The 25,324-nt window shown below is 38.3% G+C and overlaps 3 protein-coding genes and 1 non-coding gene across 9 annotated transcripts; 3 read left to right on the forward strand and 1 right to left on the reverse strand.

The window, feature by feature from the left end:
* Positions 1-1,244: 1,244 nt before the first annotated feature.
* TRNAA-AGC (transfer RNA alanine (anticodon AGC)) lies at positions 1,245-1,317 on the forward strand. Its single transcript has one exon. It is a non-coding gene; the product is annotated as a tRNA-Ala (tRNA).
* A 67-nt stretch (positions 1,318-1,384) lies between these two features.
* On the forward strand, positions 1,385-7,678 carry LOC126805567 (peroxisome biogenesis protein 6). The gene is made up of 16 exons (XM_050532364.1): positions 1,385-1,686; positions 1,845-2,468; positions 2,552-2,795; positions 3,036-3,177; positions 3,474-3,651; positions 3,859-4,041; positions 4,707-4,988; positions 5,181-5,252; positions 5,366-5,452; positions 5,552-5,674; positions 5,795-5,905; positions 5,989-6,027; positions 6,137-6,258; positions 6,370-6,514; positions 6,947-7,027; positions 7,160-7,678. The coding sequence occupies exons 1-16, from the start codon at positions 1,432-1,434 to the stop codon at positions 7,247-7,249; spliced, it is 2,778 nt and encodes a 925-aa protein (XP_050388321.1). The 5' UTR covers positions 1,385-1,431; the 3' UTR covers positions 7,250-7,678.
* Positions 7,679-11,524: 3,846 nt separating this feature from the next.
* On the forward strand, positions 11,525-20,825 carry LOC126785338 (cysteine-tryptophan domain-containing zinc finger protein 7-like). Of its 6 annotated transcripts, none has more exons than XM_050510999.1 (15): positions 11,525-12,060; positions 12,674-12,746; positions 12,854-12,984; positions 13,089-13,481; positions 13,575-14,839; positions 15,016-15,470; positions 15,564-17,434; positions 17,514-17,662; positions 18,195-18,355; positions 18,466-18,626; positions 18,742-19,166; positions 19,241-19,465; positions 19,582-19,729; positions 19,817-19,899; positions 20,592-20,825. In XM_050510999.1, exons 1-11 carry the CDS (start codon positions 11,899-11,901, stop codon positions 18,979-18,981), a joined length of 5,061 nt encoding a protein of 1,686 aa, XP_050366956.1. In that variant the 5' UTR covers positions 11,525-11,898; the 3' UTR covers positions 18,982-19,166; positions 19,241-19,465; positions 19,582-19,729; positions 19,817-19,899; positions 20,592-20,825. The 6 variants fall into 6 exon arrangements, with proteins under 6 accessions (XP_050366956.1, XP_050366954.1, XP_050366952.1 ...); XM_050510997.1 differs by having other exon boundaries at positions 19,244-19,465; XM_050510995.1 differs by having other exon boundaries at positions 18,742-19,162.
* A 134-nt stretch (positions 20,826-20,959) lies between these two features.
* Positions 20,960-22,893, reverse strand: LOC126785340 (uncharacterized). Its single transcript, XM_050511000.1, is given in 3 exon segments — positions 20,960-21,813; positions 21,816-21,827; positions 21,830-22,893. Coding segments are annotated over 3 exon segments (987 nt in total). The 5' UTR covers positions 22,430-22,893; the 3' UTR covers positions 20,960-21,438.
* Positions 22,894-25,324: the final 2,431 nt, after the last annotated feature.

Genomic DNA, 25,324 nt, shown 5'->3' on the forward strand with positions numbered 1-25,324 from the left:
CTGAAATTGTTGTTTATAGGTAACTTGGGTTTGTCTAAGATTTATTTTAATTTCTCAGACTCCTTGAATGCTTGATTGATGTTTCTATCAATCTATGCTTTGTTCATTTTGGAATACTAAGTTTTTATTTGCTAATTTATATTGAAGAAATGGTTGAATTTACAAGGAATGAAGAGCAGAATAGGTTATAAGTCATTAGAGACTAGAGAGTTTAAAAAATTACATAATTAAGTTTATTTAATTTAAGCTCTTCTACTTATGCATTTGAGGGATTAAACTCAATGCATTCCTCTTACTACGTTATAATTTTTTTTTAATAAAATGATTGAAGTTAATAAAATTTAAACCAAAAAAGTTTAAGCATCACATGTATAATAATCCAGGATCCGCCACACTGATGCGCAAGATGTATGATCTTAGTGACACTGCAACATTTCTTGCCGGGTAGTTTTGTATCTGGTGGTGAATGTTGGAGCAGCTAGGACTTGTTTCGGTTTGGTTTTCTGTTATGCCTTTCTAATAATCCCCTTCGTATTTGTTAAAATTTGGTAGAAGCCTCATAGGTGGTGACTTGAAAGGTTCCTCAACTATTGTCTACAATTGCCCGTCTGATCCCTCATGTCGTCCTGTTTCATATTATATATCATATTGGCATTAACAACTAGGTATTTGATCGGCAGCTAGCAGTGGAATGTGCTCGGATCTTACTGTCTTATTCAGTCATCTACTTTTCATTCGCAAGGCACAACCATGTACACTCTGGAGCTCAAACTCCGATCCTCAAAGCAAAGGCCTCCATTGATTGTACATGCTCCTCCAAAAATCACCCGATACAGCGTCATAACTCATAAGCTCACATCTTGACCTTAAAACCTAACTCTGTTAAGAAATAGATCGGAAAACGCCTAGCTTAGATATGGGATCTTATTTGAAATTAGATCAAACTTGAAAAAGAAATCAGTTTTCACTGGAGGAAAACAAGTCAGCTTATTTAGCTGATATCGAACCTAGTAGATGACATTAACGTATGAAATATAAGATCGAGCTCATGCCTGGTAAGCCTGTCTTCGATGCGTTAATGAAAAGAACCGATTTCTACAAGCCTGTCTGTGATTTGGACCTTACTCACCTTAGTAGGTTTTACAACGTACTCGATCAATACACTAAGTTTTGCGGTTCTTTTCTATAATTAGAGAGAAGTTGGGCTCATTGTAGTATAAGATTCTAGACCGGACCCTCAAATTGGGGATGTAGCTCAGATGGTAGAGCGCTCGCTTAGCATGCGAGAGGTACGGGGATCGATACCCCGCATCTCCATTTTTTAAGATAAACTATCAGAATCTCTCTCTCTCTCTCTCTCTGCCTTGATATAAATACAGACTGCTCCATCTGAATTCTATTTTCAACCTTTTTTACATTGATAGCCACCAAATGGTGGGAAGAAGAAAGCCGCTAGTACTCACTTCCACCCAAACTCTCATCAAATCCCTCCTCACTTCCCCCGACCTTCCCCCACTCTCCGATGATCATGACGTGTCTACTTCTACCAGCTTCCAGTTGCTTCCGCCGGGAATCCTCCGCCTCTCCGTCAGCCGCAGCCCCAAATTGGCCTCTCTGGACCACTCCGCTCTCGTCGGCCTCTCCACTTCTCTCCTCAAACGCCTCCGCATCACCTCCGGCTCCCTGGTATTCACATCTCACCTACTCTCTCTCTCATGGCTCTATAATCCTAATTACATAGCTTAATTTATCGAATTTCAATTTTCGTTAATTACTTCCATTTTAGCGTTAATATCATGTGGAGAATTCTCTTGAGTTTAGTATATTTTCTGTTATCACACAAGGTGCTTGTGAAGAATATGGAGACTAATATAGAAAGAATTGCTCACGCCATTGTTGTGGACCCGCCGGACCGCTCCGAAAACACTGAGCTATCTGCTCCTCAGTCTTCCCACGCAATGCTTCCTCTACCTTGTTGCAATTTCCCTGAAAATGGCCACTCGTTAGACCGAGAAGTTGCGTATATATCGCCAATGTTGGCGTTTAACATTGACTTGCATACATTTTGCTTGAAGTCGCTTGTTCATAGAGGGGAAGCGGCGCTGGCGTCTTATTTTGGGGATGGAGTGGAGGGGGGTGATGGAGTGAGAGGGGGAGGTGTTGGGGGATCTGTGATTGGTGTACGGCCGCATTTGGAGCTGCCGAGATATGCTTCGCACTTGAGGGCCTCGTTTGTGAAGATACCGGAGTGTGGTAGTCTTGATACGCTTAGAGGGAATTCGGCTGTTGAACATGAGGATCGTCAGGAAATGATAGATTTGGCACTACATAGCTACTTTGAAGTTGATAGGTACCTTGCGAGAGGTGATGTTTTCAGTGTTTGTATAAAGTGGAATTGCAAGTCAATGGTTTGCATTCCTTGTGACCAAAGTTTGGAAAATGGGGTTGATGATACTATCTATTTCAAGGTAGACTATCAGTGCTTTCCATCGGTTGCATTTCTACTCAACGGCTATTATAATGACAATCACCTTATAATTTGTCTTCTTAGGTTGTTGCTATGGAACCTTTGGATGAAACAATTCTGCGAGTTAACCGTTCTCAAACTGCCCTTGTGCTTGGAGGAAGTGTCTCCTCTGCTGTGCCCCCTGATTTGTTGATTGCTGAACACAGAGGTTTTGCACCTTTGCAAGGGGACACGGTGAAAATATTGGCCTCCATACTTACGCCGCCTCTGTGCCCCTCAGCATTATCTTCAAAGTTCAGAGTTTCTGTTCTATTGTATGGACTGGCAGGTATGTTGGATCTTTTCTTTTGACATTCGTGTTTGATGGTTGCATTTATGTTTAAGTTGGCAAGGTATTTACTCTCCAACAAGATCCCTTGGAGGTAAACATTTGATATGTACAGTATATTATTCTTTAAGCTTATTACCAGCTGTGAAGATAATGACCTGAACTCGATGAGTTGCTGAGCTGTAAGTTTCTTGCGCATGAGTTTAGGGTCATTGAGTAGTGATTTGATGCTTGGTGCAGGATGTGGGAAGAGAACGGTTGTTAGATATGTTGCTCGTCGATTGGGCCTGCATGTAGTGGAATATAGCTGTCATAATCTGACAACATCATCTGACAAAAAGATGTCTGTTGCTTTAGCGCAAACCTTGAATGCTGCTCAAAGGTATAGCAGTACAGTTTTCCAGTGTGATATATGTTAAACGTCCCAATTGTCTCTGTTACTATATTGCATTTTTGTGATATATGCTTGACAAGACAGCAGCAGTTATTGTTCCTTAGTGTTTCACTAGTTAGCTATACATCTTTTCATCCAATAATCCATGCGACTTTACCCTTATTTTATCATTCAACCGTTATATCATTGGAGAACTTTCTCTGCAATCTATCCATTATTTGCACCTAAGTGTCCTTCTTTCTATTGTTATCCCACTGCGTTCTTAGGCAATGTTCTTATTTCAGATACTCGCCAGCTATACTTCTTCTCCGTCATTTTGATGTTTTCTGGAATTTGCAAGAAGGTTCACCCAATGATCAAGTTGGCATCACTTCTGAAGTTGCATCACTTATAAGGGAATTCACTGAGCCAATTTCTGATTATGGAAACATTGATTCTGAACGAAAACAAAATGGACAATTTGTAAGTACATGATTTTAGTGCCAGATTTCATGTTTTGGGTTATGTGCATGACTGATTAATTAATTTTGGTTCTCATAAAGGATCATTAGTTTATGGAGATTCTAATCCTCATTTCTTTTTCGTGTGTGATCACGCTTCCGTTGTTGATTGCTATGTTGTTTTCTGTTTCCTAATCTGAACAACCTAATTATACTACACCATGCGCAGGGATCTGGGAAGATAGGTAGGCATCAAGTGTTGTTAATTGCATTTGCTGACAGTTCAGAAGGTCTACCACCAACTATTAGACGTTGCTTTAGCCATGAAATTAGTATGGGTCCATTGACTGAAAAACAAAGGGTTGAAATGGTCTCGCAGTCCTTGCAGAAGGCTTCTGAACTCCTTTCTAATGTATGTGTGCAGTATGTTTTGCATCTCTATACCTATATGTGTGTATATTTCATTATAAATATACCTATGATGCATACGTTATTTTCTTTAACTGTTGATTTCATAAGCTTAAGCTGCTAGGGCTTTGGACGAAGATTAGTTTTTATGACTTCTGTTCACATTTGAGCCTCTGTCCAGCATGGGAGCTCAACGTCTATATTGATAGGGATGAATAGTTTTCAATCGAGACCCTTAATTATACCATGATTCCTTTACTTCTATAATATTTTCCCCTGGCTTTCAATGTTTTTGCATGGCCAAAACAAGTGTTCTATCTACCAGTCCCTCCTAACTAATTTTATGGTTTTCCACATTCCTATCATGTGCTATAAAATTATCATGGATGCACCAAGCATTGACATTGCTTAAATGTCTTCGGGTAGCACTTTTATGTGTAATGCCTAATGCAGTGTTGTCAAATGGTAAATTTCTCCTTCTGTCATTTTCTGGTTTTAACTGAGTCTGAATCTTGAAGTCCATAAACGAGTTCTATATCCTTATATATCCTACATTGTATTAGTTGTAGTTTCTTTTTATCATCGTTTTTAATATAAAAAAATGATTTGTTTTTATCACTTTTATGTGGCCATGGTGCTCACCTTCAATCTGATTTGTTTCTTTTGCAGCCCAATACGAAGGATCTTATAGAGGATCTAGTTGCACAGACATCTGGTTTCATGCCTAGAGATATCTGTGCGTTGGTTGCTGATGCTGGTGCAAACTTGATTCCCAAAGGCAATGCTCAGATTGACACAGTGAAATCTGAAGAATCAGATGCTTCTCTCACAGTTGCTTCAGAGGATAGTAAGTCCTCTGAAGTTGCATCTCCAATTATGGGGAAAGAAAGCTTGACAAAAGCATTGGAAAGATCAAAGAAGAGAAATGCATCAGCCCTCGGTACTCCGAAGGTAATTGAGAGACAAATCTCATTTGGTGGAAAGATATTAACCCTTTCCTATTATGCTGTCTGTATAGGCTGATGTCCAAGTGTGTCCTCTTTGTGGGGCAAAAGAATGAGTTTTATTTTGCAACAATCATGGAAGTAGCAGTCATATTTAAAATGTAATGTATTAATGCCATTTAAGGCATATTCTCTGTAGGTTCCTAATGTCAAATGGGAAGATGTTGGTGGTCTTGAAGATGTGAAGAAATCAATCCTGGATACTGTTCAGGTAGGTCCGTTATATTTATACTATACTCTCAACCTGTTGTCCATTAGGAAGATTACTGCAATTTGCTACTTGGAAAGCTTATCAAATTAATTTATGCTTGTTGTTTTCTCTAGTTACCACTTCTTCACAAGGACTTGTTTTCATCTGGCTTACGAAAGCGTTCTGGTGTTCTTCTATATGGTCCGCCTGGAACGGGGAAAGTAAGTTACGCTTATTCTTTTAAAGACTCCTCTATTTTCCCACTCATTTACCCCAGGATTTGTTAAACCACATTTGTTTTTTCTGACTTCAAACCTCAGACTCTGCTAGCAAAAGCTGTTGCAACTGAGTGCTCCCTGAATTTTCTCAGTGTAAAAGGACCTGAACTAATTAACATGTACATAGGAGAATCAGAAAAGAATATCAGAGACATTTTCCAAAAGGTAAAACATTCCAGCTTGATCAGTAGCGTTTTGGAAGAAGTCTGTACTATCTCTTATCTACTTGAATTTTAGAACATCTGTTTCAGCTCACACTAGAGCAGTATTGCACATGATTTGCAGGCTAGATCAGCACGCCCATGTGTTATATTTTTTGATGAACTTGATTCCCTTGCTCCAGCCCGAGGTGCATCTGGGGATTCTGGGGGTGTTATGGACCGAGTGGTTTCTCAGGTGAAACATCTTTCTTTATGACTGGGAGTATTTGCATTAATTCCTTCGGTAATCTCTGACTGTGTGACTTTCTGTTCTCCTAGATGCTTGCAGAGATTGATGGCCTAAATGATTCGACTCAGGTGTTCTGCTCTGTCATATTTGCTTAATTTTTTCCCCTGATATTTACACAATATTTTGTTACTCAAACTGATACAGAAATGCCTTGTTTCTTCATTTGCCTTGATATAGGACTTGTTTATAATTGGAGCAAGTAACAGACCAGATTTAATTGACCCAGCACTTCTGCGGCCTGGCAGATTTGATAAGTTGCTTTATGTTGGGGTTGTCTCTGATCCATCTTACAGAGAACGGTTGGTGATTTTCTCACCATTTCGATTTCATAATTATGTATATACAAGTTCTTCATTAGATAATCTTGTCGCCAGTATGATGAGTTGTTTTTGGTTTTTGGGTGCATTTAGGGTTCTCAAAGCTCTTACCCGGAAATTTAAGTTGCATGAAGATGTTTCACTTTACTCAATAGCGAAAAAATGTCCCCCAACCTTCACTGGTGCAGACATGTATGCCTTGTGTGCTGATGCTTGGTTTAGTGCAGCTAAGCGTAAGGTGCGTCTAGTCAAGACCAGAGCATATGCTTTGTTTTAATGGAACTAAAAGTATTGGTCTAAGTTGTTCAATATGATCAGGGTGTAAGGGGCCGTTAATACTTGATAAAGGACGTAGATTGATTTTGTGGTCTTCAATAATAGTTAAGAAAGTGGAAATCGATTGGTGAGTGGAGCATGGTTAGTAAGGCAAAGAGGCTGATTTAGTTTTGTAAATATTGAAGTATCTAGTAGACAATCAACTATACAGTAATGGAAAGACCCATGATATTAGAAATTGATATGTAACACTCTAAATGCTAGATGCAGGAGCTGCCTCCTCAACAATATCCTGGATTTTATAAAGATACATTGTTCATAATCTTTAAGCCTTTATCATTTGATACTATGTAGACACAGGGATGTTCTGACATGCTTTTTGGCACTCGTATAGGTCATGGGTTCTGGTTCAGATCCTTCTTCCATAGACGACCATCCTGACTCTGTTATTGTCAAATATGATGATTTTGTCAAGGTATGACAGTTGTTTTCTTGTGTTTGAGACTTGGAGTCTATTACGAGTATAAATGAGCTTTTACCAGATGAATTTCCTTTGGTGTTCAATTTCTGGTTCATCATCTGACTGCCTTTGCCCTGATCATCTTAGGTCTTAAGGGAGCTATCTCCCTCACTGTCCACGGCTGAGCTTAGGAAGTATGAGTTGCTGCGAGACCAGTTTGAAGGATCATCCAAGTAATTTCTGCTCAATGTTAGGAAGGCAAGTTACAGATCACTATTCTAAAAAAATAACAAATACAGATCACTTTACTACAGTAGACTGCCAGTGAGGTTGTTTATAGTACCATCAAGAGAAAGGAGATGGTAATAATCATAAAAATGAGAGAGAAAAATCAAATTACAATAGAAGAAAAAGATAGCGACTTGATCTTCCAATCACTCGTACCACAATTCGTTCAAAGATTCAGGGGTCACTTTTAGAATAAAAAATCTCCATTTTGATTCTATTCGGACTTGAAACTTCAATCTTATTGAATCATACCATATGATTTTCATTTCTGAGATGTACATATAACATAATGACTCTAACCTTCTTGTTACAATTTGATATTTTGATTCATTAAACGGTTAAGCATCCAAGGATTGATTGATTCCTTCCATTTTATCAGGACTTGGGTCTCTTACATTATACGGGTAGTAAAAGGGTACATATTTTTTATCGATATAATGTATTGTACTGCGTAAAAAGTGAAATTATGAACTAGAGATAATTAATTATTAATAAGTGTTTAATCTAATATGCCAGTATGATAGAGCACAAAACTAAGCATATTCTGGTCATTACTTGCAGTGTATTCGACTTCCACAATGGTAGTAGGTCCACATTTTGAATTGATTAACTACCAGAAACAAGGCATGACGGCACTTCATACCAATACCCATTTCCAACTAAAGCCATGAACAGAACAGGAATTAGAATAATAATTGCGACCCATGCTTACAATGAAGTTGGATGTCTATGGGTTGCCACTGTCTTTAATCTCTCGGAGGCTTCTTAAGGTTCGTATTGTTTGGATGGATGAAACAAGGTGGACTTGTATTGGATGTCTTCAATTCTACTTCACACGAGGCACGTGTATCTCATGATTCACATTCTTCTTCTTGCTACTTTTTTTTTCCAGTCTAGATCTTTCAAAGTTATACATCATCAGTTTGGTTAGCGACATTTAATTTGATTCCGGAAATTATACGTGCCGTGCGTGATAAGTTTTTTACTATTTTAAATTGAAATAAATAAGTTCAATTTATGAAACAGTGAAGTTTCCTCTTGATCCCTTTATTTTATATAATCTTTTAACTACTAAATGTCTTTCAATTACTTAAAAGCATATTGAGCATGGAATCAAATTCATTAGATTTGTCTTGATTGTGATCTTCTCAAAAGTTCTATAGGCCTATAGAGAAAAAGACAAAAAATGTCAACGAGATCGTAACTTTGAATCTTCCTATTAGTATAACTAATGTTCCACCTACTCGGACTATTATTATAGTTCATCAAATTTATTGAAGCTCTTTGTCTTAATAATCACAACATCATTTTCGCTTGTTATAACATTTCTAACAGTTTTCTTATAATTTATCTATCATACATTTTATGTTCCAACTCCAAAGAATTATCCATTTTGCATATAATATCATTTTCCCCAAATCTTCGTCTAAATATATATATAGATTGATGTATATGTATATAATATTGTTTTCTCTTCTCATATTCCCTATCTTTGTTGGAGTAAAAAAGAATCAAAATGTTCCCCTAACATGAAGAAAGATTCAAATCCTTCGAGTTTCTTACTCAAAATTATCCAATGTTTATCTAAATCATTGCATCAAAAGCAAATGTATATTCAGACATTAATTGAACACAAACGCTTACTTAAACCTTCATGGCATATACAAAATCAATCACATTCACAGTGTTTATCCATCTTGGGTAACAGAGATGCATGATTCAGAACTTGCCCAGTAATAGAAAAGGAAGAGAAATCAACCAAGATTGACTGCACAGTGCACACCACGACATTGTTTGGCTGAAATAGGAAAACAACAAAATTAAATTCAGACTCTCACAGAAACATGACACGTACCCTGTTTTTATCTGACTTTTATTCTCTTCACCAAACACTGGGCGAGTTACCTTCACAGTAATTACGATGGGATATATGTTTTGAGGAGTAAATGCTTCTCCTTATTTATTTAGTCTATTTTAGGAAATTAATATGCGAATGCAGTCAGAATTAAACTTGGTCATTATCCAAAGTAGAGTCAGGTTCTTTCCAATATCCATGAGGATGATGAGGCGATCTGAAATCTCGCTTCCAAAGATGTAGATTATCTGCAAAGTAACTCGAGCAGATTCATTGTGCACACCAATCACCAATGTGCATTTGCATTAAACTGTGTAACTCACCTACGCAGTTAATTTTTAACTCCGTTAGTGAAGTCATGTTGGTTGAGGATTGTGGACGTTATTGTCCCTGATCTTGTGATACTGTGATTTCTATTGTGGCGGACTATGCTGAAATTGTATGTTTGATCTCTAATTTGCTATTTTCCTCTTCATTACATATTTTACAATTTCATCTTTACCAATCCTCGAATATTAGTGTCATGTGAATACGTGATGATTAATCGAATGGCAGGAATTGCATACTAATTATCGATTTTCACTTGCACTTTAGTGCGTAGAATAATTTTTCCAAAGTAAATTAGAACCCGGCTCGCAATTTTGGGAAAAAATTGCCACCAAAACCATGCCAGAAGAGCCACAGGCTGCACCATTAACGTCGATCTTGATTGGATTAATAGAGGGGAACATCCCGCACGACTTCGGTGGAATTTGGAGCTTTAGCTGGCCGACATCTAATACCAACCATGCAAATGCAAAGTTCATATACTGAATTTTCCATATATTACTCTTACCCAAAATAGCATATGAATAATTTCATTCACAATTTTGGGAAGAACCTCTCATAATACAAATATACTAGCATTAGATCATCCTAATCAATTTCACATGTTATTCCAGATTTCTTTTCCTTTTATTGACTTCTTAATAAGTAAATAGCATGAAGAAAATGAAATACTTGTTTTGAAGAACATGATGGATTCGCCAACTGACAAGTGGCTTTTATAGAGAGGGTTTGGCTCCACGCGCTTCTCATTCCTGAATCACATTTCCGCTAGTATATGTGTCAAAGCTGACACATAAAATACGAGGCCCGAGATTTTAGACCCGAGAACCGTTTAAAACATCAAAACTGTACTGAAATGGTAGATTCGATTTGATTAAAAAAAACTAACTCTACAGGAATCGCACTGAACCAACCAATTCGATTTGACCCCGATTCCTATTTTTGAAAATGATTTTGGAACCGTTAAAATCGAGTCTTCACAATTCTATAAGAAAAATCCCTAAAATAAACATCTTTTGTCATCGCCTCTCTTATCACTTTCTTTTCTTTTCTTCTTAGACTCCTACTAATTACTATATAAATTAAAAAAACTCTATTTGTTTTGTCTTACGCCCTCACGTCCTTTATTATTCTGTTACTCCCTAAAATCCAAATTGTCCTGGTTTGCATTCTCTCTCTCTCTATTCTTTTTGAAATAATTGAGTATGTTAATTGTTGATCATTGGGTAATTGTATTAGAGAGGTTGTTGACGTTTTGTATTTGCATTTTAAAGTTGGTATTTGATATAGTTATTGTTTAAGGTTTAAAAGTAAATATATATTATAGTGAACTTTTAGAATTGTACAAATCTGGAAAACCGATCCGATATTTGCGGTTCCAGTTCCATAAGTAAATTGTGCTAAATTCGGGCCATTTTTCTTTTTTGATTCAAGTTATGATATGAGAAAAAATCATTATTTTGGAACCGGTCCCAAGCCTATAAAATACTAAGACGGCTATTTTACCCCAAATAATTATAAAAAATCTATGTATTACGAAAGAAAATACTATTTACTATTTTGCCAAAATAATCGAATTCAGTTGAAGCACATAATACTTTGATAGTTACATCTACTAATAGTTACAACTATCATATTTCATGTAGTATGACATATGAGAATTCTAGAATATTGACTATAAGGGGTGGAGCTATGATTTTGGTTCTGCTACTGCTAACTGTAAAAGAAAATACATATTACAGATGTAATACGTTATACGATTGTCATCAAATGTCCGGTTATACAATGATTTGTAGTTTGAATCATATTTATGTTACTCTTTATCAACTCATTGTGCTATATGTTTGATCATAATGTGTTGATTAATGTTGTTCCCCTCGCAATTTTAGATGATATAGCTCCATCGGACAACATGACCCGACCCGAAATCAAGAATAAGCCCATCTAAATAAGTTAACACAGCAGCCCAAGATTGAGTATTCCAACAGACATAAACACAAAAAAGATTTAATAGGGTATTCTAACAAACAGAAACACAAAAAACCAGAGAGAGAGAGAGGAGGAAGACTCCTGCTTCAATCAATTTCAAGCGCACACACAACACAAACACAAATTCCTTTGTCCAAAGAAACAAAAAAATAAAAATAAAAGCCCTGCAATTGTTCTCTGTTTTTAGAAACCACTTTTGACTTCTTCAATTTTTTTTAAATTTTTTTATTCAATTTTATCTGTTGGTTTCGGATTTGGGACTAATTGAGGCTGAGGCTGTGAATTGAGCTAGTGATTCGGCGGCGGTGTGATCGGAATCTGAATTTTCTCGATCGGTTTGGATTTCCGGTCAAATGGATCGGAGGGAGCTTCGGGTTTTCAATTGAGAAAAAAGGTTGGGATTAGGTTTATTTGGGGGGCTGTGTGGATGATATCTGTGGGGAGTAGGGATGCGAGGAAGGGACTAGGGTTAGGGTTCGGAGCTGGGAGAGAGATGGATGATTCCGAGCTTGAAGAAGGCGAGGCTTGTTCTTCTCAAATCAATGAGTATGATCCCAATATCGACCCCGACGTCGCTCTCTCTTACATCGTAAGCTTTCTACTTCAATTCTCTATTCTCTATGTGTTCAATTACTGCTGCCAAGTATGAATTTTAGTCTTGAATTCGCCTAAATCGAGTTTCGGAGGGGTTGACTTGTAATTGGTGGGGTGTTAGATCCAAGCTGCGGTTTTCAATTGGATTATGGATTCTTGTAATTTGAAAACTCAAAAAGGACAGTGGAGTGTGTAATTGGATTTAGGATTGAAGAGTTGGAATGTGTGGTTCTAGGAGTTTGTTGACTTCAGGTAAAATTTGCGGGGTTTAGCTTGAGATTCATCCACTTTGCAACGAAAGTGTTCTTCATTGATTTGTCCGTGGAACTAATGTTTGAGGCGGTTTATGGAATGTTTACGAACACGTGGCTGGTTCTGGTAAAAGTTTAATGTGCCATTGTAATGTGACTGGAGCACTGAGTCTCTGGGACATTTGATTTTGAGAGTTATTTTAGGTTCCTGAATCGCTGAACAATGTATTGTCTCAAACCTTAATATATACTTGAATCTCATCAGAACTATCATGTAATCTTGTTCTAGACCTTGTAACTTCCTGTCTTTTTCATGGGAATTATAAGTAACTATGTGTTTGATCTGCTTGGCATTAGGATGATAAAATTCAGGATGTTTTGGGACACTTCCAGAAAGATTTTGAAGGTGGGGTGTCTGCCGAGAATCTAGGTAAGTCAAGAAATAATGGAACTCCATGTTTTATTATGTTAGATGAGCATTAATTGGGGTCTCGTTTTTTCTGTGATTCACAAACTGTGATTTTTTTACCGCAACAGGGGCAAAGTTTGGCGGGTATGGCTCATTTTTACCTAGCTATCAACGGTCTCCTGTGTGGTCTCATCCGAGGACACCAGCAAAAATTCAGAATAATGGCGTACCCAAATCTCCCAACAGTGTAAAACTTGAGGTAGCAACTTAATGAGAATATTAGGTTCTATTTGTTGTATCTATTTTTTATATATTTCAGAATATCTGGTTTGCTTGAGCGTATTTGTTCGCTTTACCATACAGGGTGTCCAACGTAACAGTTCAAGTCATGCTGTATCTCATTCTGTGGGACTTGGAACTGCTTCTACCAGTTCTATTTCACTTGTTCCACCCAAGGAACCATCAGCAAACCTTCCAGTCAGACAAGATGTGAGAGTATCATATAATCAAGCTGATATGTACCCTCCTGAACATGAATCTGCAGCAAAGAAACCTGTTAAATCATCGGACCAGAAAACTCTCAAAGTACGACTCAAAGTGGGTTCAGATAACTTGTCGACACGAAAAAATGACATCTACAGTGGGCTTGGCCTTGACGGCACACCATCTTCCTCACTAGATGATACTTCAGATAGTGAAGGAATATCTCATGAACCTCACGATACGCCGTTTGAATCTCCCACTAGTATTCTCCAGGTGAATCATCTCCCTGCAATATTTAGTTGTCTATGGTATTTAAATATAATGTACATTAACTAAAATATTTTTTTGGATGATGGTCTGAAGCAGATTATGACATCATGTCCATTGTATGAGGGTATACTTCTATCACCTCTTCCTGAAGATCTAATTTATTTGACTGAAAAGGAAACAATCGCAAGAGAAGTCAGATCACTTCCTCTTCCAAGGGATGGTTTGGAAAGATCTGGGTTCCTAGTGAATGGAACAAATACAACCAGGGAGGGTGGTGGAAAAGTATCTAGTGCGAGGGAAACCCAACCAGTTGAAAGAAATGATTTTTCATCAGAATCAAAGAGTGGCAACAATAAGGATGGAATTGGGCTTTTGGCAAAAAAGGATCAAGATATTGATACATTTGCTTGTGATGAGCTTGTTTCCAAAACTTTAAAGCTTCCACTTCTATTAAATTCATACTCCTCTGTCAGTGATATGACAAAGAGTAAGGATGCAGATAAAAATGCTGTTAGGGATAAAGGCTTTCCTTGTCAGGCAGAAGATGTGCCTATGGAGCCAACATCCAACCAAGAGCAAAATTGGGTTGAAAATCGAGAAGCTAGTTTGGCTGGGAAGGTTCAGGAAGAGAGAAAAGTAGGTTCCAGCAATAATATTTCAGCGCATCCAAAGAAAGATGGCCATCGCAAAGGAGGGGAAAGTAATGAATCAGCAAAAGCGGATTCTAAAGCATCTAAAGGGAGAAAATATCGAAGTACTGAAGTGATGGACCACTCAAAGCAAAGGGTCAGTCAGAAGGGTGTGGCCCATGAGCGAGATGATATGAGATTACTTTCTGGGAAGGAACAGCCCTTACTTTGCGAAAAAAAGAAATTAAAAGAAACCCCAAGGACCCCGGTTACAGATTTGCCTAAGAAAAACTCCAGAGTCGGTTCTTCTTCAGCTTCCAAAGTAAAGAGTACTCCTGTGAACAAGCTTACATCCAATGGTGAGTCCGAAAACTTCAGAAAGGACCTTGATAAAAGCAGGGATGCATATAGAGATTTCTTTGGGGATGAAGAAGAAGAGAACCTAATTAAGTCATTGCAATTGCCTTCTGAAGATAAGCTCAAGGAGTCTGATGCTGTTGCAAAAAGTACATTTGCAGCTAACATCTCATCACGGGAGAAACCAAATGGCAAGACATTTGATTCCCATCCTGCAACAGCTTCAAATGTAGCTCAACGCCCTGGAAATGGACTCATTTCTGATGCAGACTATTGGGTGCAGTGTGAGAAGTGTCTAAAATGGCGGCTTCTTCCACATGGTATAACTCCCGACATCCTACCGGAGAAGTGGCTATGTAGCATGCTTAATTGGCTGTAAGTTCCTTTCTAGGCATTTACTACCTTTCATATGTTCATTCTATTACCTGGTAATCAATCATACCCCAGACTGGCATACCCATAGACGGGTACATACATTGATGGATTAGTTATGACTAGTAGTTTCAATTGATCTTTCCTTTTGTGAAGCTGATCTCTTGATTCAAATGCAGGCCTGGGATGAACCGGTGTAATGTAACAGAGGAGGAAACAACAGAGAAGACAAAAGCTTTAATTGCACAGTACCTAGTTCCTGCACCTGGGAGTCAAATTAATCTTCCCATTAATCCTGGTGTGGAAGGTGTGGCACTGGCTAATTTTCGGCACCCTGATCAAAACCCCCAAAATGTTGGTGTGCATGCCATGCTTAGTAGCGGGAAGAAAAAAAATGGATTGAAAGAATTGTCAAAGGCAAGTGATAAAGATGGTTCTGTTCTGCTGCCAGGCTCTATGAAGAAGAACATGCAGGCATCACTAAAGAGTAAAAGCTTGAATGATTATAACCAATCTTCACCTCTGAATGAGCCTGATTTTCAGCATCTAAGTAATTCCAATGATTTGGCCGTGGAGAAGCGGAAGCACAAGTACAAAGAGAAGCAAAAAGGTTTAGGTTCCTATTACGATGGAGGTATGTTTTTTTAGTACATGGATTTATACGTGCATCTAAAATCTTCTCAATCATGCTTAATTTTAGTTACCTTCTGGATAACATCCAAAACAGGTCAAATCAACAATTTAAAGATTAAGAGCAGAAGGGACTTTGATCCAGATACTTCTAGAGCTCCCAAGAAAATCAAGAGTGAAGGTAGACGTATGACTGATGAAGAATGGGCATCAGATCACCACGGACCTGATGGCGAGGTTGGTCCTAGCTCAAGTAGTGGCTTTCTGACTATTGAAGCAGGAAAAGATCGAATTAAGGATAGGTTAGATGGTGCTACTCTTACCAAAGTAAAAGATGAAGTTTGCAGAGATAATGGATCGGCAGACATGGGTAATGTTACTAGAGATAGACCAAAAAAGAGAAAATTGAGGGTTCCTGAAATTCATGTGGGTTCCTTTCCAGACTGTTCTATTGCAGTGAAGGAAGAGTTCAGTGAAAATGACTGCAGGAAGGAAAAGAAGGCAAGGATATCTAAGTCTGAGGGAAAAGAGTCCAGCGCAAGCAAAGGCAATGGTAGAACAGACAAAAAAAGTAGCCATATAAAGAAGCAACAATCTACAAAGAATATAAGCAGTAGAACTCAGTTGAGTCAGAATGGTGTGTATTATCTGAAAAAAGAGTTAGGTTCTGTTCAGGTTTCTGTGGCTGCTACTTCAAGCTCTTCCAAAATTTCTGGCTCCCAGAAGACCAAATCCAGCTTCCAGGAAATTAAAGGTTCTCCTGTGGAATCTGTTTCATCATCACCTTTGAGAATCTTAAATCCTGATAAGCATGAATCAGTACCCAGGGACATCAGGCCAAAGGATGACTCACAAGACGCTGGCCATTTTGCGTTAGGTAGTGCGTTAGTTAGTCCACGAAGATGCTCAGATGGTGAAAATGACAGCAGAAATGATCGATATGGGATGGCAAGGAAGGATAAACTTCACTCTGGGGCTTATCATAGGTCTGAATTTTCAGTGCTTGATGTTCAGGACAGATCTGGTGGTAAAGCTAGGGGACATACTGCAGCATCTCCAGATGTTATGAATAATTTTCCTGTGAATGGTGCTTTGGATAATTCAGGCCCAGATAGTCGGTCTCCTATTAAAACCCTAGGTTCTAGTCAATTTACTGGTGAAGACAGAGAGAACGGCAGCCATTATAATGCGCAGGGGTCTCGCCCAAGAAATTCAGGAAATAGTTACTCTTCACGGTCAAAGGGCAAGCAGAGCTATAAATCTGATTTGGACATGGGGAAGGCCAGGAATTCTAATATTGTTGATGAACAGCATGACCATTCACCATCACTTGTAATAAAATCTAGGGATGGTAATAATAAATTGCTGGAGAAGGTGAACAAATATAGTGAAACAGAGAACAAATCTGTCAGTAAGAAAGAACTGCCAGGAAAGTCATTGAATGAAAGCAGTAAAAGGGAGAGCCAGTCTAATTTTGGGGGGCGTGATGGCCCAGATGTTAAAACAGATTTTATTTACCCAAAAGACGCGATTTCAACTCCAAAGAAGCAGCCAGATTCTGATAATGAAAGGTCTTCAAAGAAAATTCCTCCTGAAAAACATGAACGAGCGGATGGAGGTTCAACAAGGGGGAGGTCACTACCCTTGCCACCCTCTGGAGCCCAAAATGAGTTGATGACTTGTTGTCCCAGACCAGTTCCTGGTTCTCTTAAAGGTGGTAATGGAGCAGATGTATCACAAGTAGATGGCTCTGAAGGTAATGATGCAGTCAAGGTGCAAATACGGAACAGAAAGGCTGATAATCAGAGTGGAACTCAGCATATTAGTTCAAGACATCATGCACAGAATGGGCACAGAGCCAGGGATGTTGATGCCCCTAGTCCAGCTAGAAGGGATTCTTCCACCCCAGCATATATCAGTATTCTGAAAGAAGCTACAGATATGAAACACCTTGCCGATCGTTACAAGGTCTTAACCAATCATATTTTCATGACTAGAAGTTGCTGCTCCTTTCTGCCAAAATTGTGTTTAATGTTGATCTTTGCAGAATTCTGAGGCAAATGATAGTACGGGGCTTTACTTCCAGGCGGTCCTGAAATTTCTTCATGCTGCATCTCTCGTAGAATCTCCCAACACTGAGAGTTCCAAGGAAAATAAATCCATGCAAATTTATAGAAGCACTGCAGCACTTTGCCAGTAAGTCAAAATTTAGCTGTACTAGACATGCACTGAGTTATGAGAGACCGTTTTAGTTCATCTCCTTTTTGTCCCTTTTTTTCCCTATACCATTCCTGAATTGAGGTATGCTGTACTTTTCATATCCTCAAATCAATATCCCTCCAACCTTTGCTACCATTCATGAAATGCTGGTGTTGGGTTGCAAATTAATATGGGAGGGGACTTCATAGAAAACTTTGGGAGTAATTTTAGCCTGTATTTTGTGCTACTCTTGTGTGGTTATGAGGGCCTTTTGGTTTGCGGAGGTACATGACAGTGTACTGTGATTGACTTGGTGCTTTAGACCTGGGAAGTAGGTAACTTCATTTTTTTCAGAGAGAAAGTAGGTAACTTCATTAAAAATGGGATTATTTTTGCAACCTCATGCTGGGAAAGGCTCATAGTAGATATTCATATTGTTTAACTACTTGCATGAGGTCGATTTTGATTCTGGAGCTTTTTGTTGTTCATTTCACCTCAACTTTCCCTTTCTAACTTTAAATATCTATAGGTTTTGTGCTCATGAATATGAAAAATCCAAAGACATGGCTTCTGCTACTTTGGCCTTTAAATGCTTGGAGGTGGCTTATTTGAAGGTGATCTATTCCTTACATTCCAATGCAGGCAGAGATCGACATGAATTGCAAACAGCTTTACAAATGGTTCCTCCTGGTAGATTACTGTTTACTTTTTTCTTCTTTGGTGTTAAAGAGGACATAAGGCTCTTAATGATCATTATGTCAAATTGCTTCTAATTCTCCTTCCCATTGGTTTTCTGTCAGGCGAATCTCCATCGTCCTCCGCCTCTGATGTTGATAACTTAAACAATCCCTCGACATTAGACAAAGTTCCCTTACCCAAGGGAGTCAGCTCACCCCAAGTTACTGGAAACCATGTCATAGCTGCTCGAAATCGTCCCAGTTTTGTGCGGATGCTGAAATTTGTGAGTATTTATTTAACCTTTAATTGAAACTTTTAATTTATTGTTACCATTTTGTTACACGCCTCCTTACCAAACAACCCCCCTTCCTCTCTCACAATTTTCACTAAACTTGCAGACGCAAGATGTACATAATGCAATGGACGCATCCAAAAGATCCCGTCTTGCTTTTGCAGCTGCTGATGCAAACATGGGAGAAGCTAAACATGCCGAATGCATCTCTTCCATTAAAAGGGCTCTTGACTTTAACTTCCAAGATGTAGAAGGATTACTACGTTTGGTACGGCTTGCAATGGAAGCCATTAGTGATATCCGTCAGAAGAGTCCAGATGGTGGTGGGGATGATATCAATCTTTGAAGAGGTATATTGGTGGTGAATCCATGGGTCTCATAGTGACGAGGTGACCTGGATATTTATGCTGTACAGCTTGGAACTTCTCCTGGGAGATCTGAATGTTTCTGTTCATATATTCTGAGGATCTTCTACTCAATATATTATGTGATCATAGATCTGTTTTCCATCACCATATGGGTGCCAAGTAGGTGAACTGATCTCAATAACCAATTGTCATTTGGAGGACTTTGAACCATCACTAATTAAGGCTCTTCTGATTCAGAAGGTGGCTATGAAGAAAGTGAAGGAAGATATAATAGATATGACGAAGAGAACCACAGGTTGTAGATCATTTGGGGCTTTCTTTTCTTCAGACGGTTGAGATATCTAAACAATCTGTTATCTGCATTGCAACTCTGCCAGTATGTGCATAAATTGTCTGATCTTACTTTATAGAATGAGACCATACTTGCACTGTGTAAAGAGAGCTCAAAAAATGGAAGTGCAGGTATGCTGTCTTTGTATTAGATTTTCTTTATTTCAGGCCCTCACTTACCCCAAGAAAAAGAAGGAAAAAACCTCCTTTACTCGCAAATTTGATTGTGGTACGTGTTTCATGTACAGGTTGCTCTTTCTCTTTGTTGTATGCGGGACAATTATCCTTGCTACCTCAATAGAGACGTAGTCAGGAAACTGTATATATGAGACAAATTAGCATCAATACTATCCATGTAGCTTTCAGTGCTGGGGTTCTGCTTTTCTTACCTCAAAGGTTTGTGTAGCTGTAGCATGTAAATTTGCTTTATTGTTTTTACTGTACATTCATTATTAACCTTTTTTCCGTACTATCTCTTGACAGTGGCAACCATTGTATATGAAAGACCAGCTGTGTTCAGAGAAGGGGGAGGTGGATAGTTTAGGTTCTTCCTTCAGGTCTCACAGGTACAGTTTTAAGATTTCAGCTAGCTCATTGACTCTTAAACTTGGTTAAAATGTTGCATTAAACTGATCTTTTATTGAAAAATTATTAGTCTCCTATATTAGAGAATTCCTAATGTCTCACGTGTTTACATTTGTGTGAGATGCGAGTTGCCAGAAGTCAATACTCATTTTTTTCCCCGAGGGTGAATATATTTCTTTTCTAATAATGATACTGTTGATTTTTGTTTAACTCAAAATATAATACTCTTTTTTTTTTCCTTAGATGGGAGAATGTGAATATTAAGGACAAGCACAAAATTGAAATATCAAGCATGGTGCAACTTTAAATAATTAGGGTAAATGTTGTGGAGTCCAACTACTAATGGTAAATTAAACAAACATGCAGATATGGTCATGACCAAATATGAGCAAATGAGCAATCTCTGTAGTTGAACTTTAGGAGCATAGTATATGCTTTATTTGCAAAGTTTCTTCGAAATCCTGTGTAGAAAGTTGCCCCATGCTGAAAATTTATGATTTGTTATCCCTGCCAAATTGTATCCCAACTCTTGCCTTCTATCTAATCTTTAGTTTTCTTTTTGCATGCTATTATTTCACTTTTATGTTTAAACCTTGAAAGTGCTTGAGATGTTTGAATTAGGAACTAGCAGGGTGACTGGTATTTTACTGACTGAGCATGGTTCTGCTTGCAGGTTGAGCGACTGGGGCAGTTACAGATATAGGTGGTACTGAATTTGATGTGATATTCTTGGTTAGATTGTTCTCTGATGATATCCACACTTTAAATTTACCCACAGCAATAGCATTTATTTAGGTTTAGATAATAAAGTTTAATTATTTGAATTAGCCATTGGATGTATCAATAAAAATTCATCTCCAATAGGCAATAATTGTGGGAGCATATCAATACAGTGCCTCTTCATTTCCGCTCTTGACTACGTAGTTTCTGGAAGCAAATTTTGAAACAAAGTGGGTTTTTTGTATGTCGTCAGTGTAGCATTACACAAGACTAAAGGTGGAGAACTGGACTATATTATACTTCGCTTACTCCACGGCCAGTTGAATTTCTGAGCTTTCATCTAACATGGCAAGATCACACATCCTAACCGCTAGTTATCAATAGCTACAAGAAAGTTCGAACTTCTCATACAATAACGGTAAAGAAAATGAGTGAGAAACTAAACTCCAAATTTCAGACGGACAATTTCGATTTAGTTGATCCGAATTCCACTCGAATTTTTCAGGCTGAAGCCAGCAGTAAGCAGAGAGATGCATCAACTATAAACTGAAGACTGAAGACTAAGCATCGAGTTTTTCACATCTTCGAAAGACCTTAAAACCAATGAGCTAGGGACATTAGCGGAGGGAGCAATGGTAACCCAGAAATCATTCAATTGCTACCAATCAACAGTCTAACGGAACATGAAAAATTAGAAACCACTTTTCAAAGTTCAGACTTGAGAAGAGAGAAAATAATCACACAGGGTCATTGTTATATAGTAACGAACAAAGTGAATGTTAGGCAGAATGAGTCAATACTTAGAATCTTGCTGGCTTCCATATATCAACTTTTCCTTGGTACATATCCGACAATTGGGGAACTTCGTCGAGATATCTGGTGACGAACCTGTTCAAGAAATACTTCTCTGAAGTCGTAGATAGAGTAGATAAACTCAGCTTCTTTTCTTCTATCAATCCTCTCAACAACAAAACTTTCACAACTGAACACCTAGGGATGATTCTCTTCTCCAAGCTGTAACGAAATATATATGGACACTCGGCAATATTTCCTGATTGCAATCCCATCTTGTTCACAAGGAAATCCATTGTTGCCATTATTTTCTTCTCAGACTTGGTCATACAGAGTGGCCACAACCGCAAGGCAGAACGAATATCATCATCCGACCAACCCCAACACTCCTATACGCCTCTTCACATCGTTTCCATGTCGTCTCTTTTCCAAACAATGCGACCATAACTGGGGGTCGAATCCTAATTGGTGCACTTCAACCACAAGTTGACTGAAGAATTCAGGACCTTTCATAAGAATACGAACCTCATATGGTATAGAGACGACCTTGAGATCAGAGATCACCACTTTCTTGAGGAAGGTATAAGCGGGTACGAAATGGTTTCTCAAGCTTCGGCTCAAAAGTAATGGGTTGTAAACCAGTGTTTTTGCAAGGTCGAGTCTTGAGATTCCTATGGAGCAGAAAAACTCTAGCTTTGGCAAAAGGGTTTTCTGGGCATCGGCTAAAATAACTTGTGGGTGTCTTCGCACAAGAGTTAATATCTGGGTATCTGAGAATTCATACTCTCTAAGAAGGGCTAAAACAGAGTCCGGTTTCTCGAAAGATTTAAGCTTTACCTTGTTGGACGCTTTAATGGCGGCTTCTGGGGACAGCCCGCATGAGCTAATGAGGTAAGATACTGCAGAATCATCTCGGCCTGGTGAGATTCTGGAACTGCTGATGAGTCTTCGACCAAAATGTGAAGCAGCAACTGCAAATCCTTGATTTCTGCAGAGCATTAGGTGTGGGGATCTGAGGGTTTTGCAGGAAACTATACTCTAGTAAATTCGTGTAGGGAGAAGAATGGAGAAATTGGCCGTCGGGTGTTTCCCCAATTTTAACCCGGACATGAATATGGATACTTTTTTTTATGGAATCCACGATCTTTGTTTATAAAATAGAATTGGCACCCTTGGACACAGAAAATTTCGATCAACCGCCGCTCAATCCATCGACACACGATTCATCATCATAGCCCGGATCTGCCAACTGACAGCCCACATAGTACCCTCAGCCGACATAACTCAACCGGAGGTTGGGAGAAGCATGATCACAATTTTGATAATAGAGGGAGCAAGACCACCGTCTTTGCTTGCCCATGCCGACATACGGTCCGGAGAGCCTAAGGCTCCACGCCGCCAACGTGAAACTTAGGTTTCGCCTCTCTACGAAGCTCTGCAATACATGAAGACCCCATGTTGGTTTTTTTTTCTCTTCCCTATTAATACGTTTGGATTAACTTATGACGTGAATATGTATGTATACTTGGAGAGGGAGGAGGCCAAAATAAGTGAATTTGTTTTGTTTTCATTGGCGGAGTTCTTATTGCGAAAATATAATATATTCAAATTTCTACAATCAAAGTGTTATTTGCTTCTTCTCTTTTGGATATTGAGTTTTTTTTGTTCTGATTTAACATTGCATGTAGACATGTATATGACAAACTCTAGTATGTTACATGTCTTTCAATAAGAGTAGGAGACTTGCCAAGTTACCTGGCAAATGTGAACATTAAGACTATGATAAAAGCTTGAGTTAATATCCGATAAAGTATCAACATCTATATATATCGGTCGATAGTCCACTTCGTCCATGAACTAGATATTTGGTAAACGGTCTCATTCTGTGAGCGATCTGCGATCTAGTAGTATATATAGCATAAAAGACATTTTTGTGCTTTCACGTTTTTTTTTTCACAATTGCTTTTACGTTTTGTTGGGTGTGTGAAGTTCCTTGAACAAAGCTAGGAGTCACTACTGAGATCAGTGCCTATGGTAAACCAAGGTTATTGATTTTATATGGATGTTTAATATCAGAGAGAAATATGCGAAAACCATTTCAAAATCTCTTGTAGGTTTTTATGATCAGTTTTGTGCTTGTTGGTAAACCGGTCATTTCGTTTATGACGAGGAAAGTTAATATCATGAAACAGAATGAACATAGCTCCATTCTTCCTAATTGTGACTTCAAACTGAAATCTGATAGATAATTTACATATGCCGCTACTAAAAACCTAATGGTCTTAGAGATTGTGATTAATGAGCCACAGTGATGCGGCAGTTACTAACTAATGGATTAAGTTTTTCACAGAATTGACAGACCTCAAAACTAATGAATGAGTAATAACGTATATCACAATTAATTTCTGGCCATGAAACACCACCATTTTATGACTTATTAAGGCAACACAACTTGAAGAATTAGGAACCATGTTTATCTTACAGAAACCTGTTTCCAACTCCAAAGTCCAAGCATCAAATGGAGGAGGTGCCACTGGAATTGGATGCACTATCGACGGTGTTACAACATTGAAGGTCCAGGGGGGGGGGGGAAGCTTTTTCTTGGGGATAGACTCTGAAAGCTTTTTTGTTAATTTTCGCTATGAGGAATAGTAAGAGTTGGTGTTATCATGTATGGCCTAATGACGAAATAAAAGTGCATAATAAATTAATAACACTAAGATGTTTTTTACTCGCATAAATACTTGCCCTTTATTCTTGAGGGGCAAACATTTCCACTATGTGAAACACCACATGCACATGTTACAAGATTATAGCAACTTGGATAGGTGACCGAAGTACTAGTCTAGACTATCTAGTCTACAACATATTTTATCTCTCTTCACACTACATGTGTTTACAAAGTTAATGATCTCACTGATGACTTGATTGTAGCAATGCCCATGCTAAACCAGATCACAACCAAATGCTCAACTTGTTGCATCACCAATCACAATCTCATGGTATACAAATGTATGAATGTATGAGGAAGATGTTTTCGTCAACACAAATTGACACAATCAGTGTTACGCTTCCACACAACAAACCCAACAACAATATTGATATGGAACAATAAAGAAAAGAAAACACAAGGACACAATGATTTATAGTGGTTCACCCAATCAATGTGATTGAGCTACGTCCACTCTCGGAGCCGGCAAATATTCCACTATGATCAAATATGAGAAACAAACAACTAGAGTTAATAATAACTCTCTCCACCAAAACCCAATACACCCAAAACTATTAGTTCTCTCTTTAATCAATAGAGAAGAAAAGTAATACTTACTTCTCAATTACAATATATAGCAGCCCCAACAACTAAGCTCTTAAAGCTTCAAATTTGGATAGCTACGTCACCACCACCAAGAGAAAATACAGTAGGAGTATTCAAGTATATGGCTGCAATTATGCTTCTCTTCATCTCTTTTTTAACTCACTGTGCGGCTGCTTAGCAAGCTATATATATATATATATATATATATATATATATATATGTCTTCAAGGTATAATTAACCTAGGACATGTGCTGCTCACATGATCAACTTGGGCAAAGCCCACTATGTGTAAGTCAACACCGACAATCTCCACCTTGGATTCACATCATATATAGCCTCGACAATGAACCTATATCATAAGAAAAATATCATACCTCAATTTGCCGCTCCGATTTCCCCGTAGGGACTCAAATCCTACGAACATCAATCAAGTTCAAGCAGTGCTTGAACTTGCTCAATGGAACCGACTTTGTCAACATATCAGCAGGGTTGTCTTCAGTTCCCACTTTTTGGAGTTCTATGTCACCATCCTCCACCAATTGACGAATCTTGTGAAATCTGACATGAATATGCTTAG

The sequence above is a fragment of the Argentina anserina genome, chromosome 2 (genome assembly GCF_933775445.1).
Source record: "Argentina anserina chromosome 2, drPotAnse1.1, whole genome shotgun sequence".
Classification (NCBI taxonomy): Eukaryota; Viridiplantae; Streptophyta; class Magnoliopsida; order Rosales; family Rosaceae; genus Argentina; species Argentina anserina.

What these genes read in the sequence shown, in the direction of transcription:
- LOC126805567 (XM_050532364.1), top strand. Translation starts at nt 1,432, where the DNA reads ATGGTGGGAAGAAGAAAGCCGCTAGTACTCACTTCCACCCAAACTCTC. An exon ending in ATGATACTATCTATTTCAAG is followed by an intron (nt 2,469 to 2,551) that starts GTAGACTATCAG and finishes TTGTCTTCTTAG; the next exon opens with GTTGTTGCTATGGAACCTTT. An exon ending in ACCTTGAATGCTGCTCAAAG is followed by an intron (nt 3,178 to 3,473) that starts GTATAGCAGTAC and finishes TTCTTATTTCAG; the next exon opens with ATACTCGCCAGCTATACTTC.
- LOC126785338 (XM_050510993.1), top strand. Translation starts at nt 11,899, where the DNA reads ATGATATCTGTGGGGAGTAGGGATGCGAGGAAGGGACTAGGGTTAGGG. An exon ending in CTCCCACTAGTATTCTCCAG is followed by an intron (nt 13,482 to 13,574) that starts GTGAATCATCTC and finishes GGTCTGAAGCAG; the next exon opens with ATTATGACATCATGTCCATT. An exon ending in AGCACTGCAGCACTTTGCCA is followed by an intron (nt 17,663 to 18,194) that starts GTAAGTCAAAAT and finishes AAATATCTATAG; the next exon opens with GTTTTGTGCTCATGAATATG.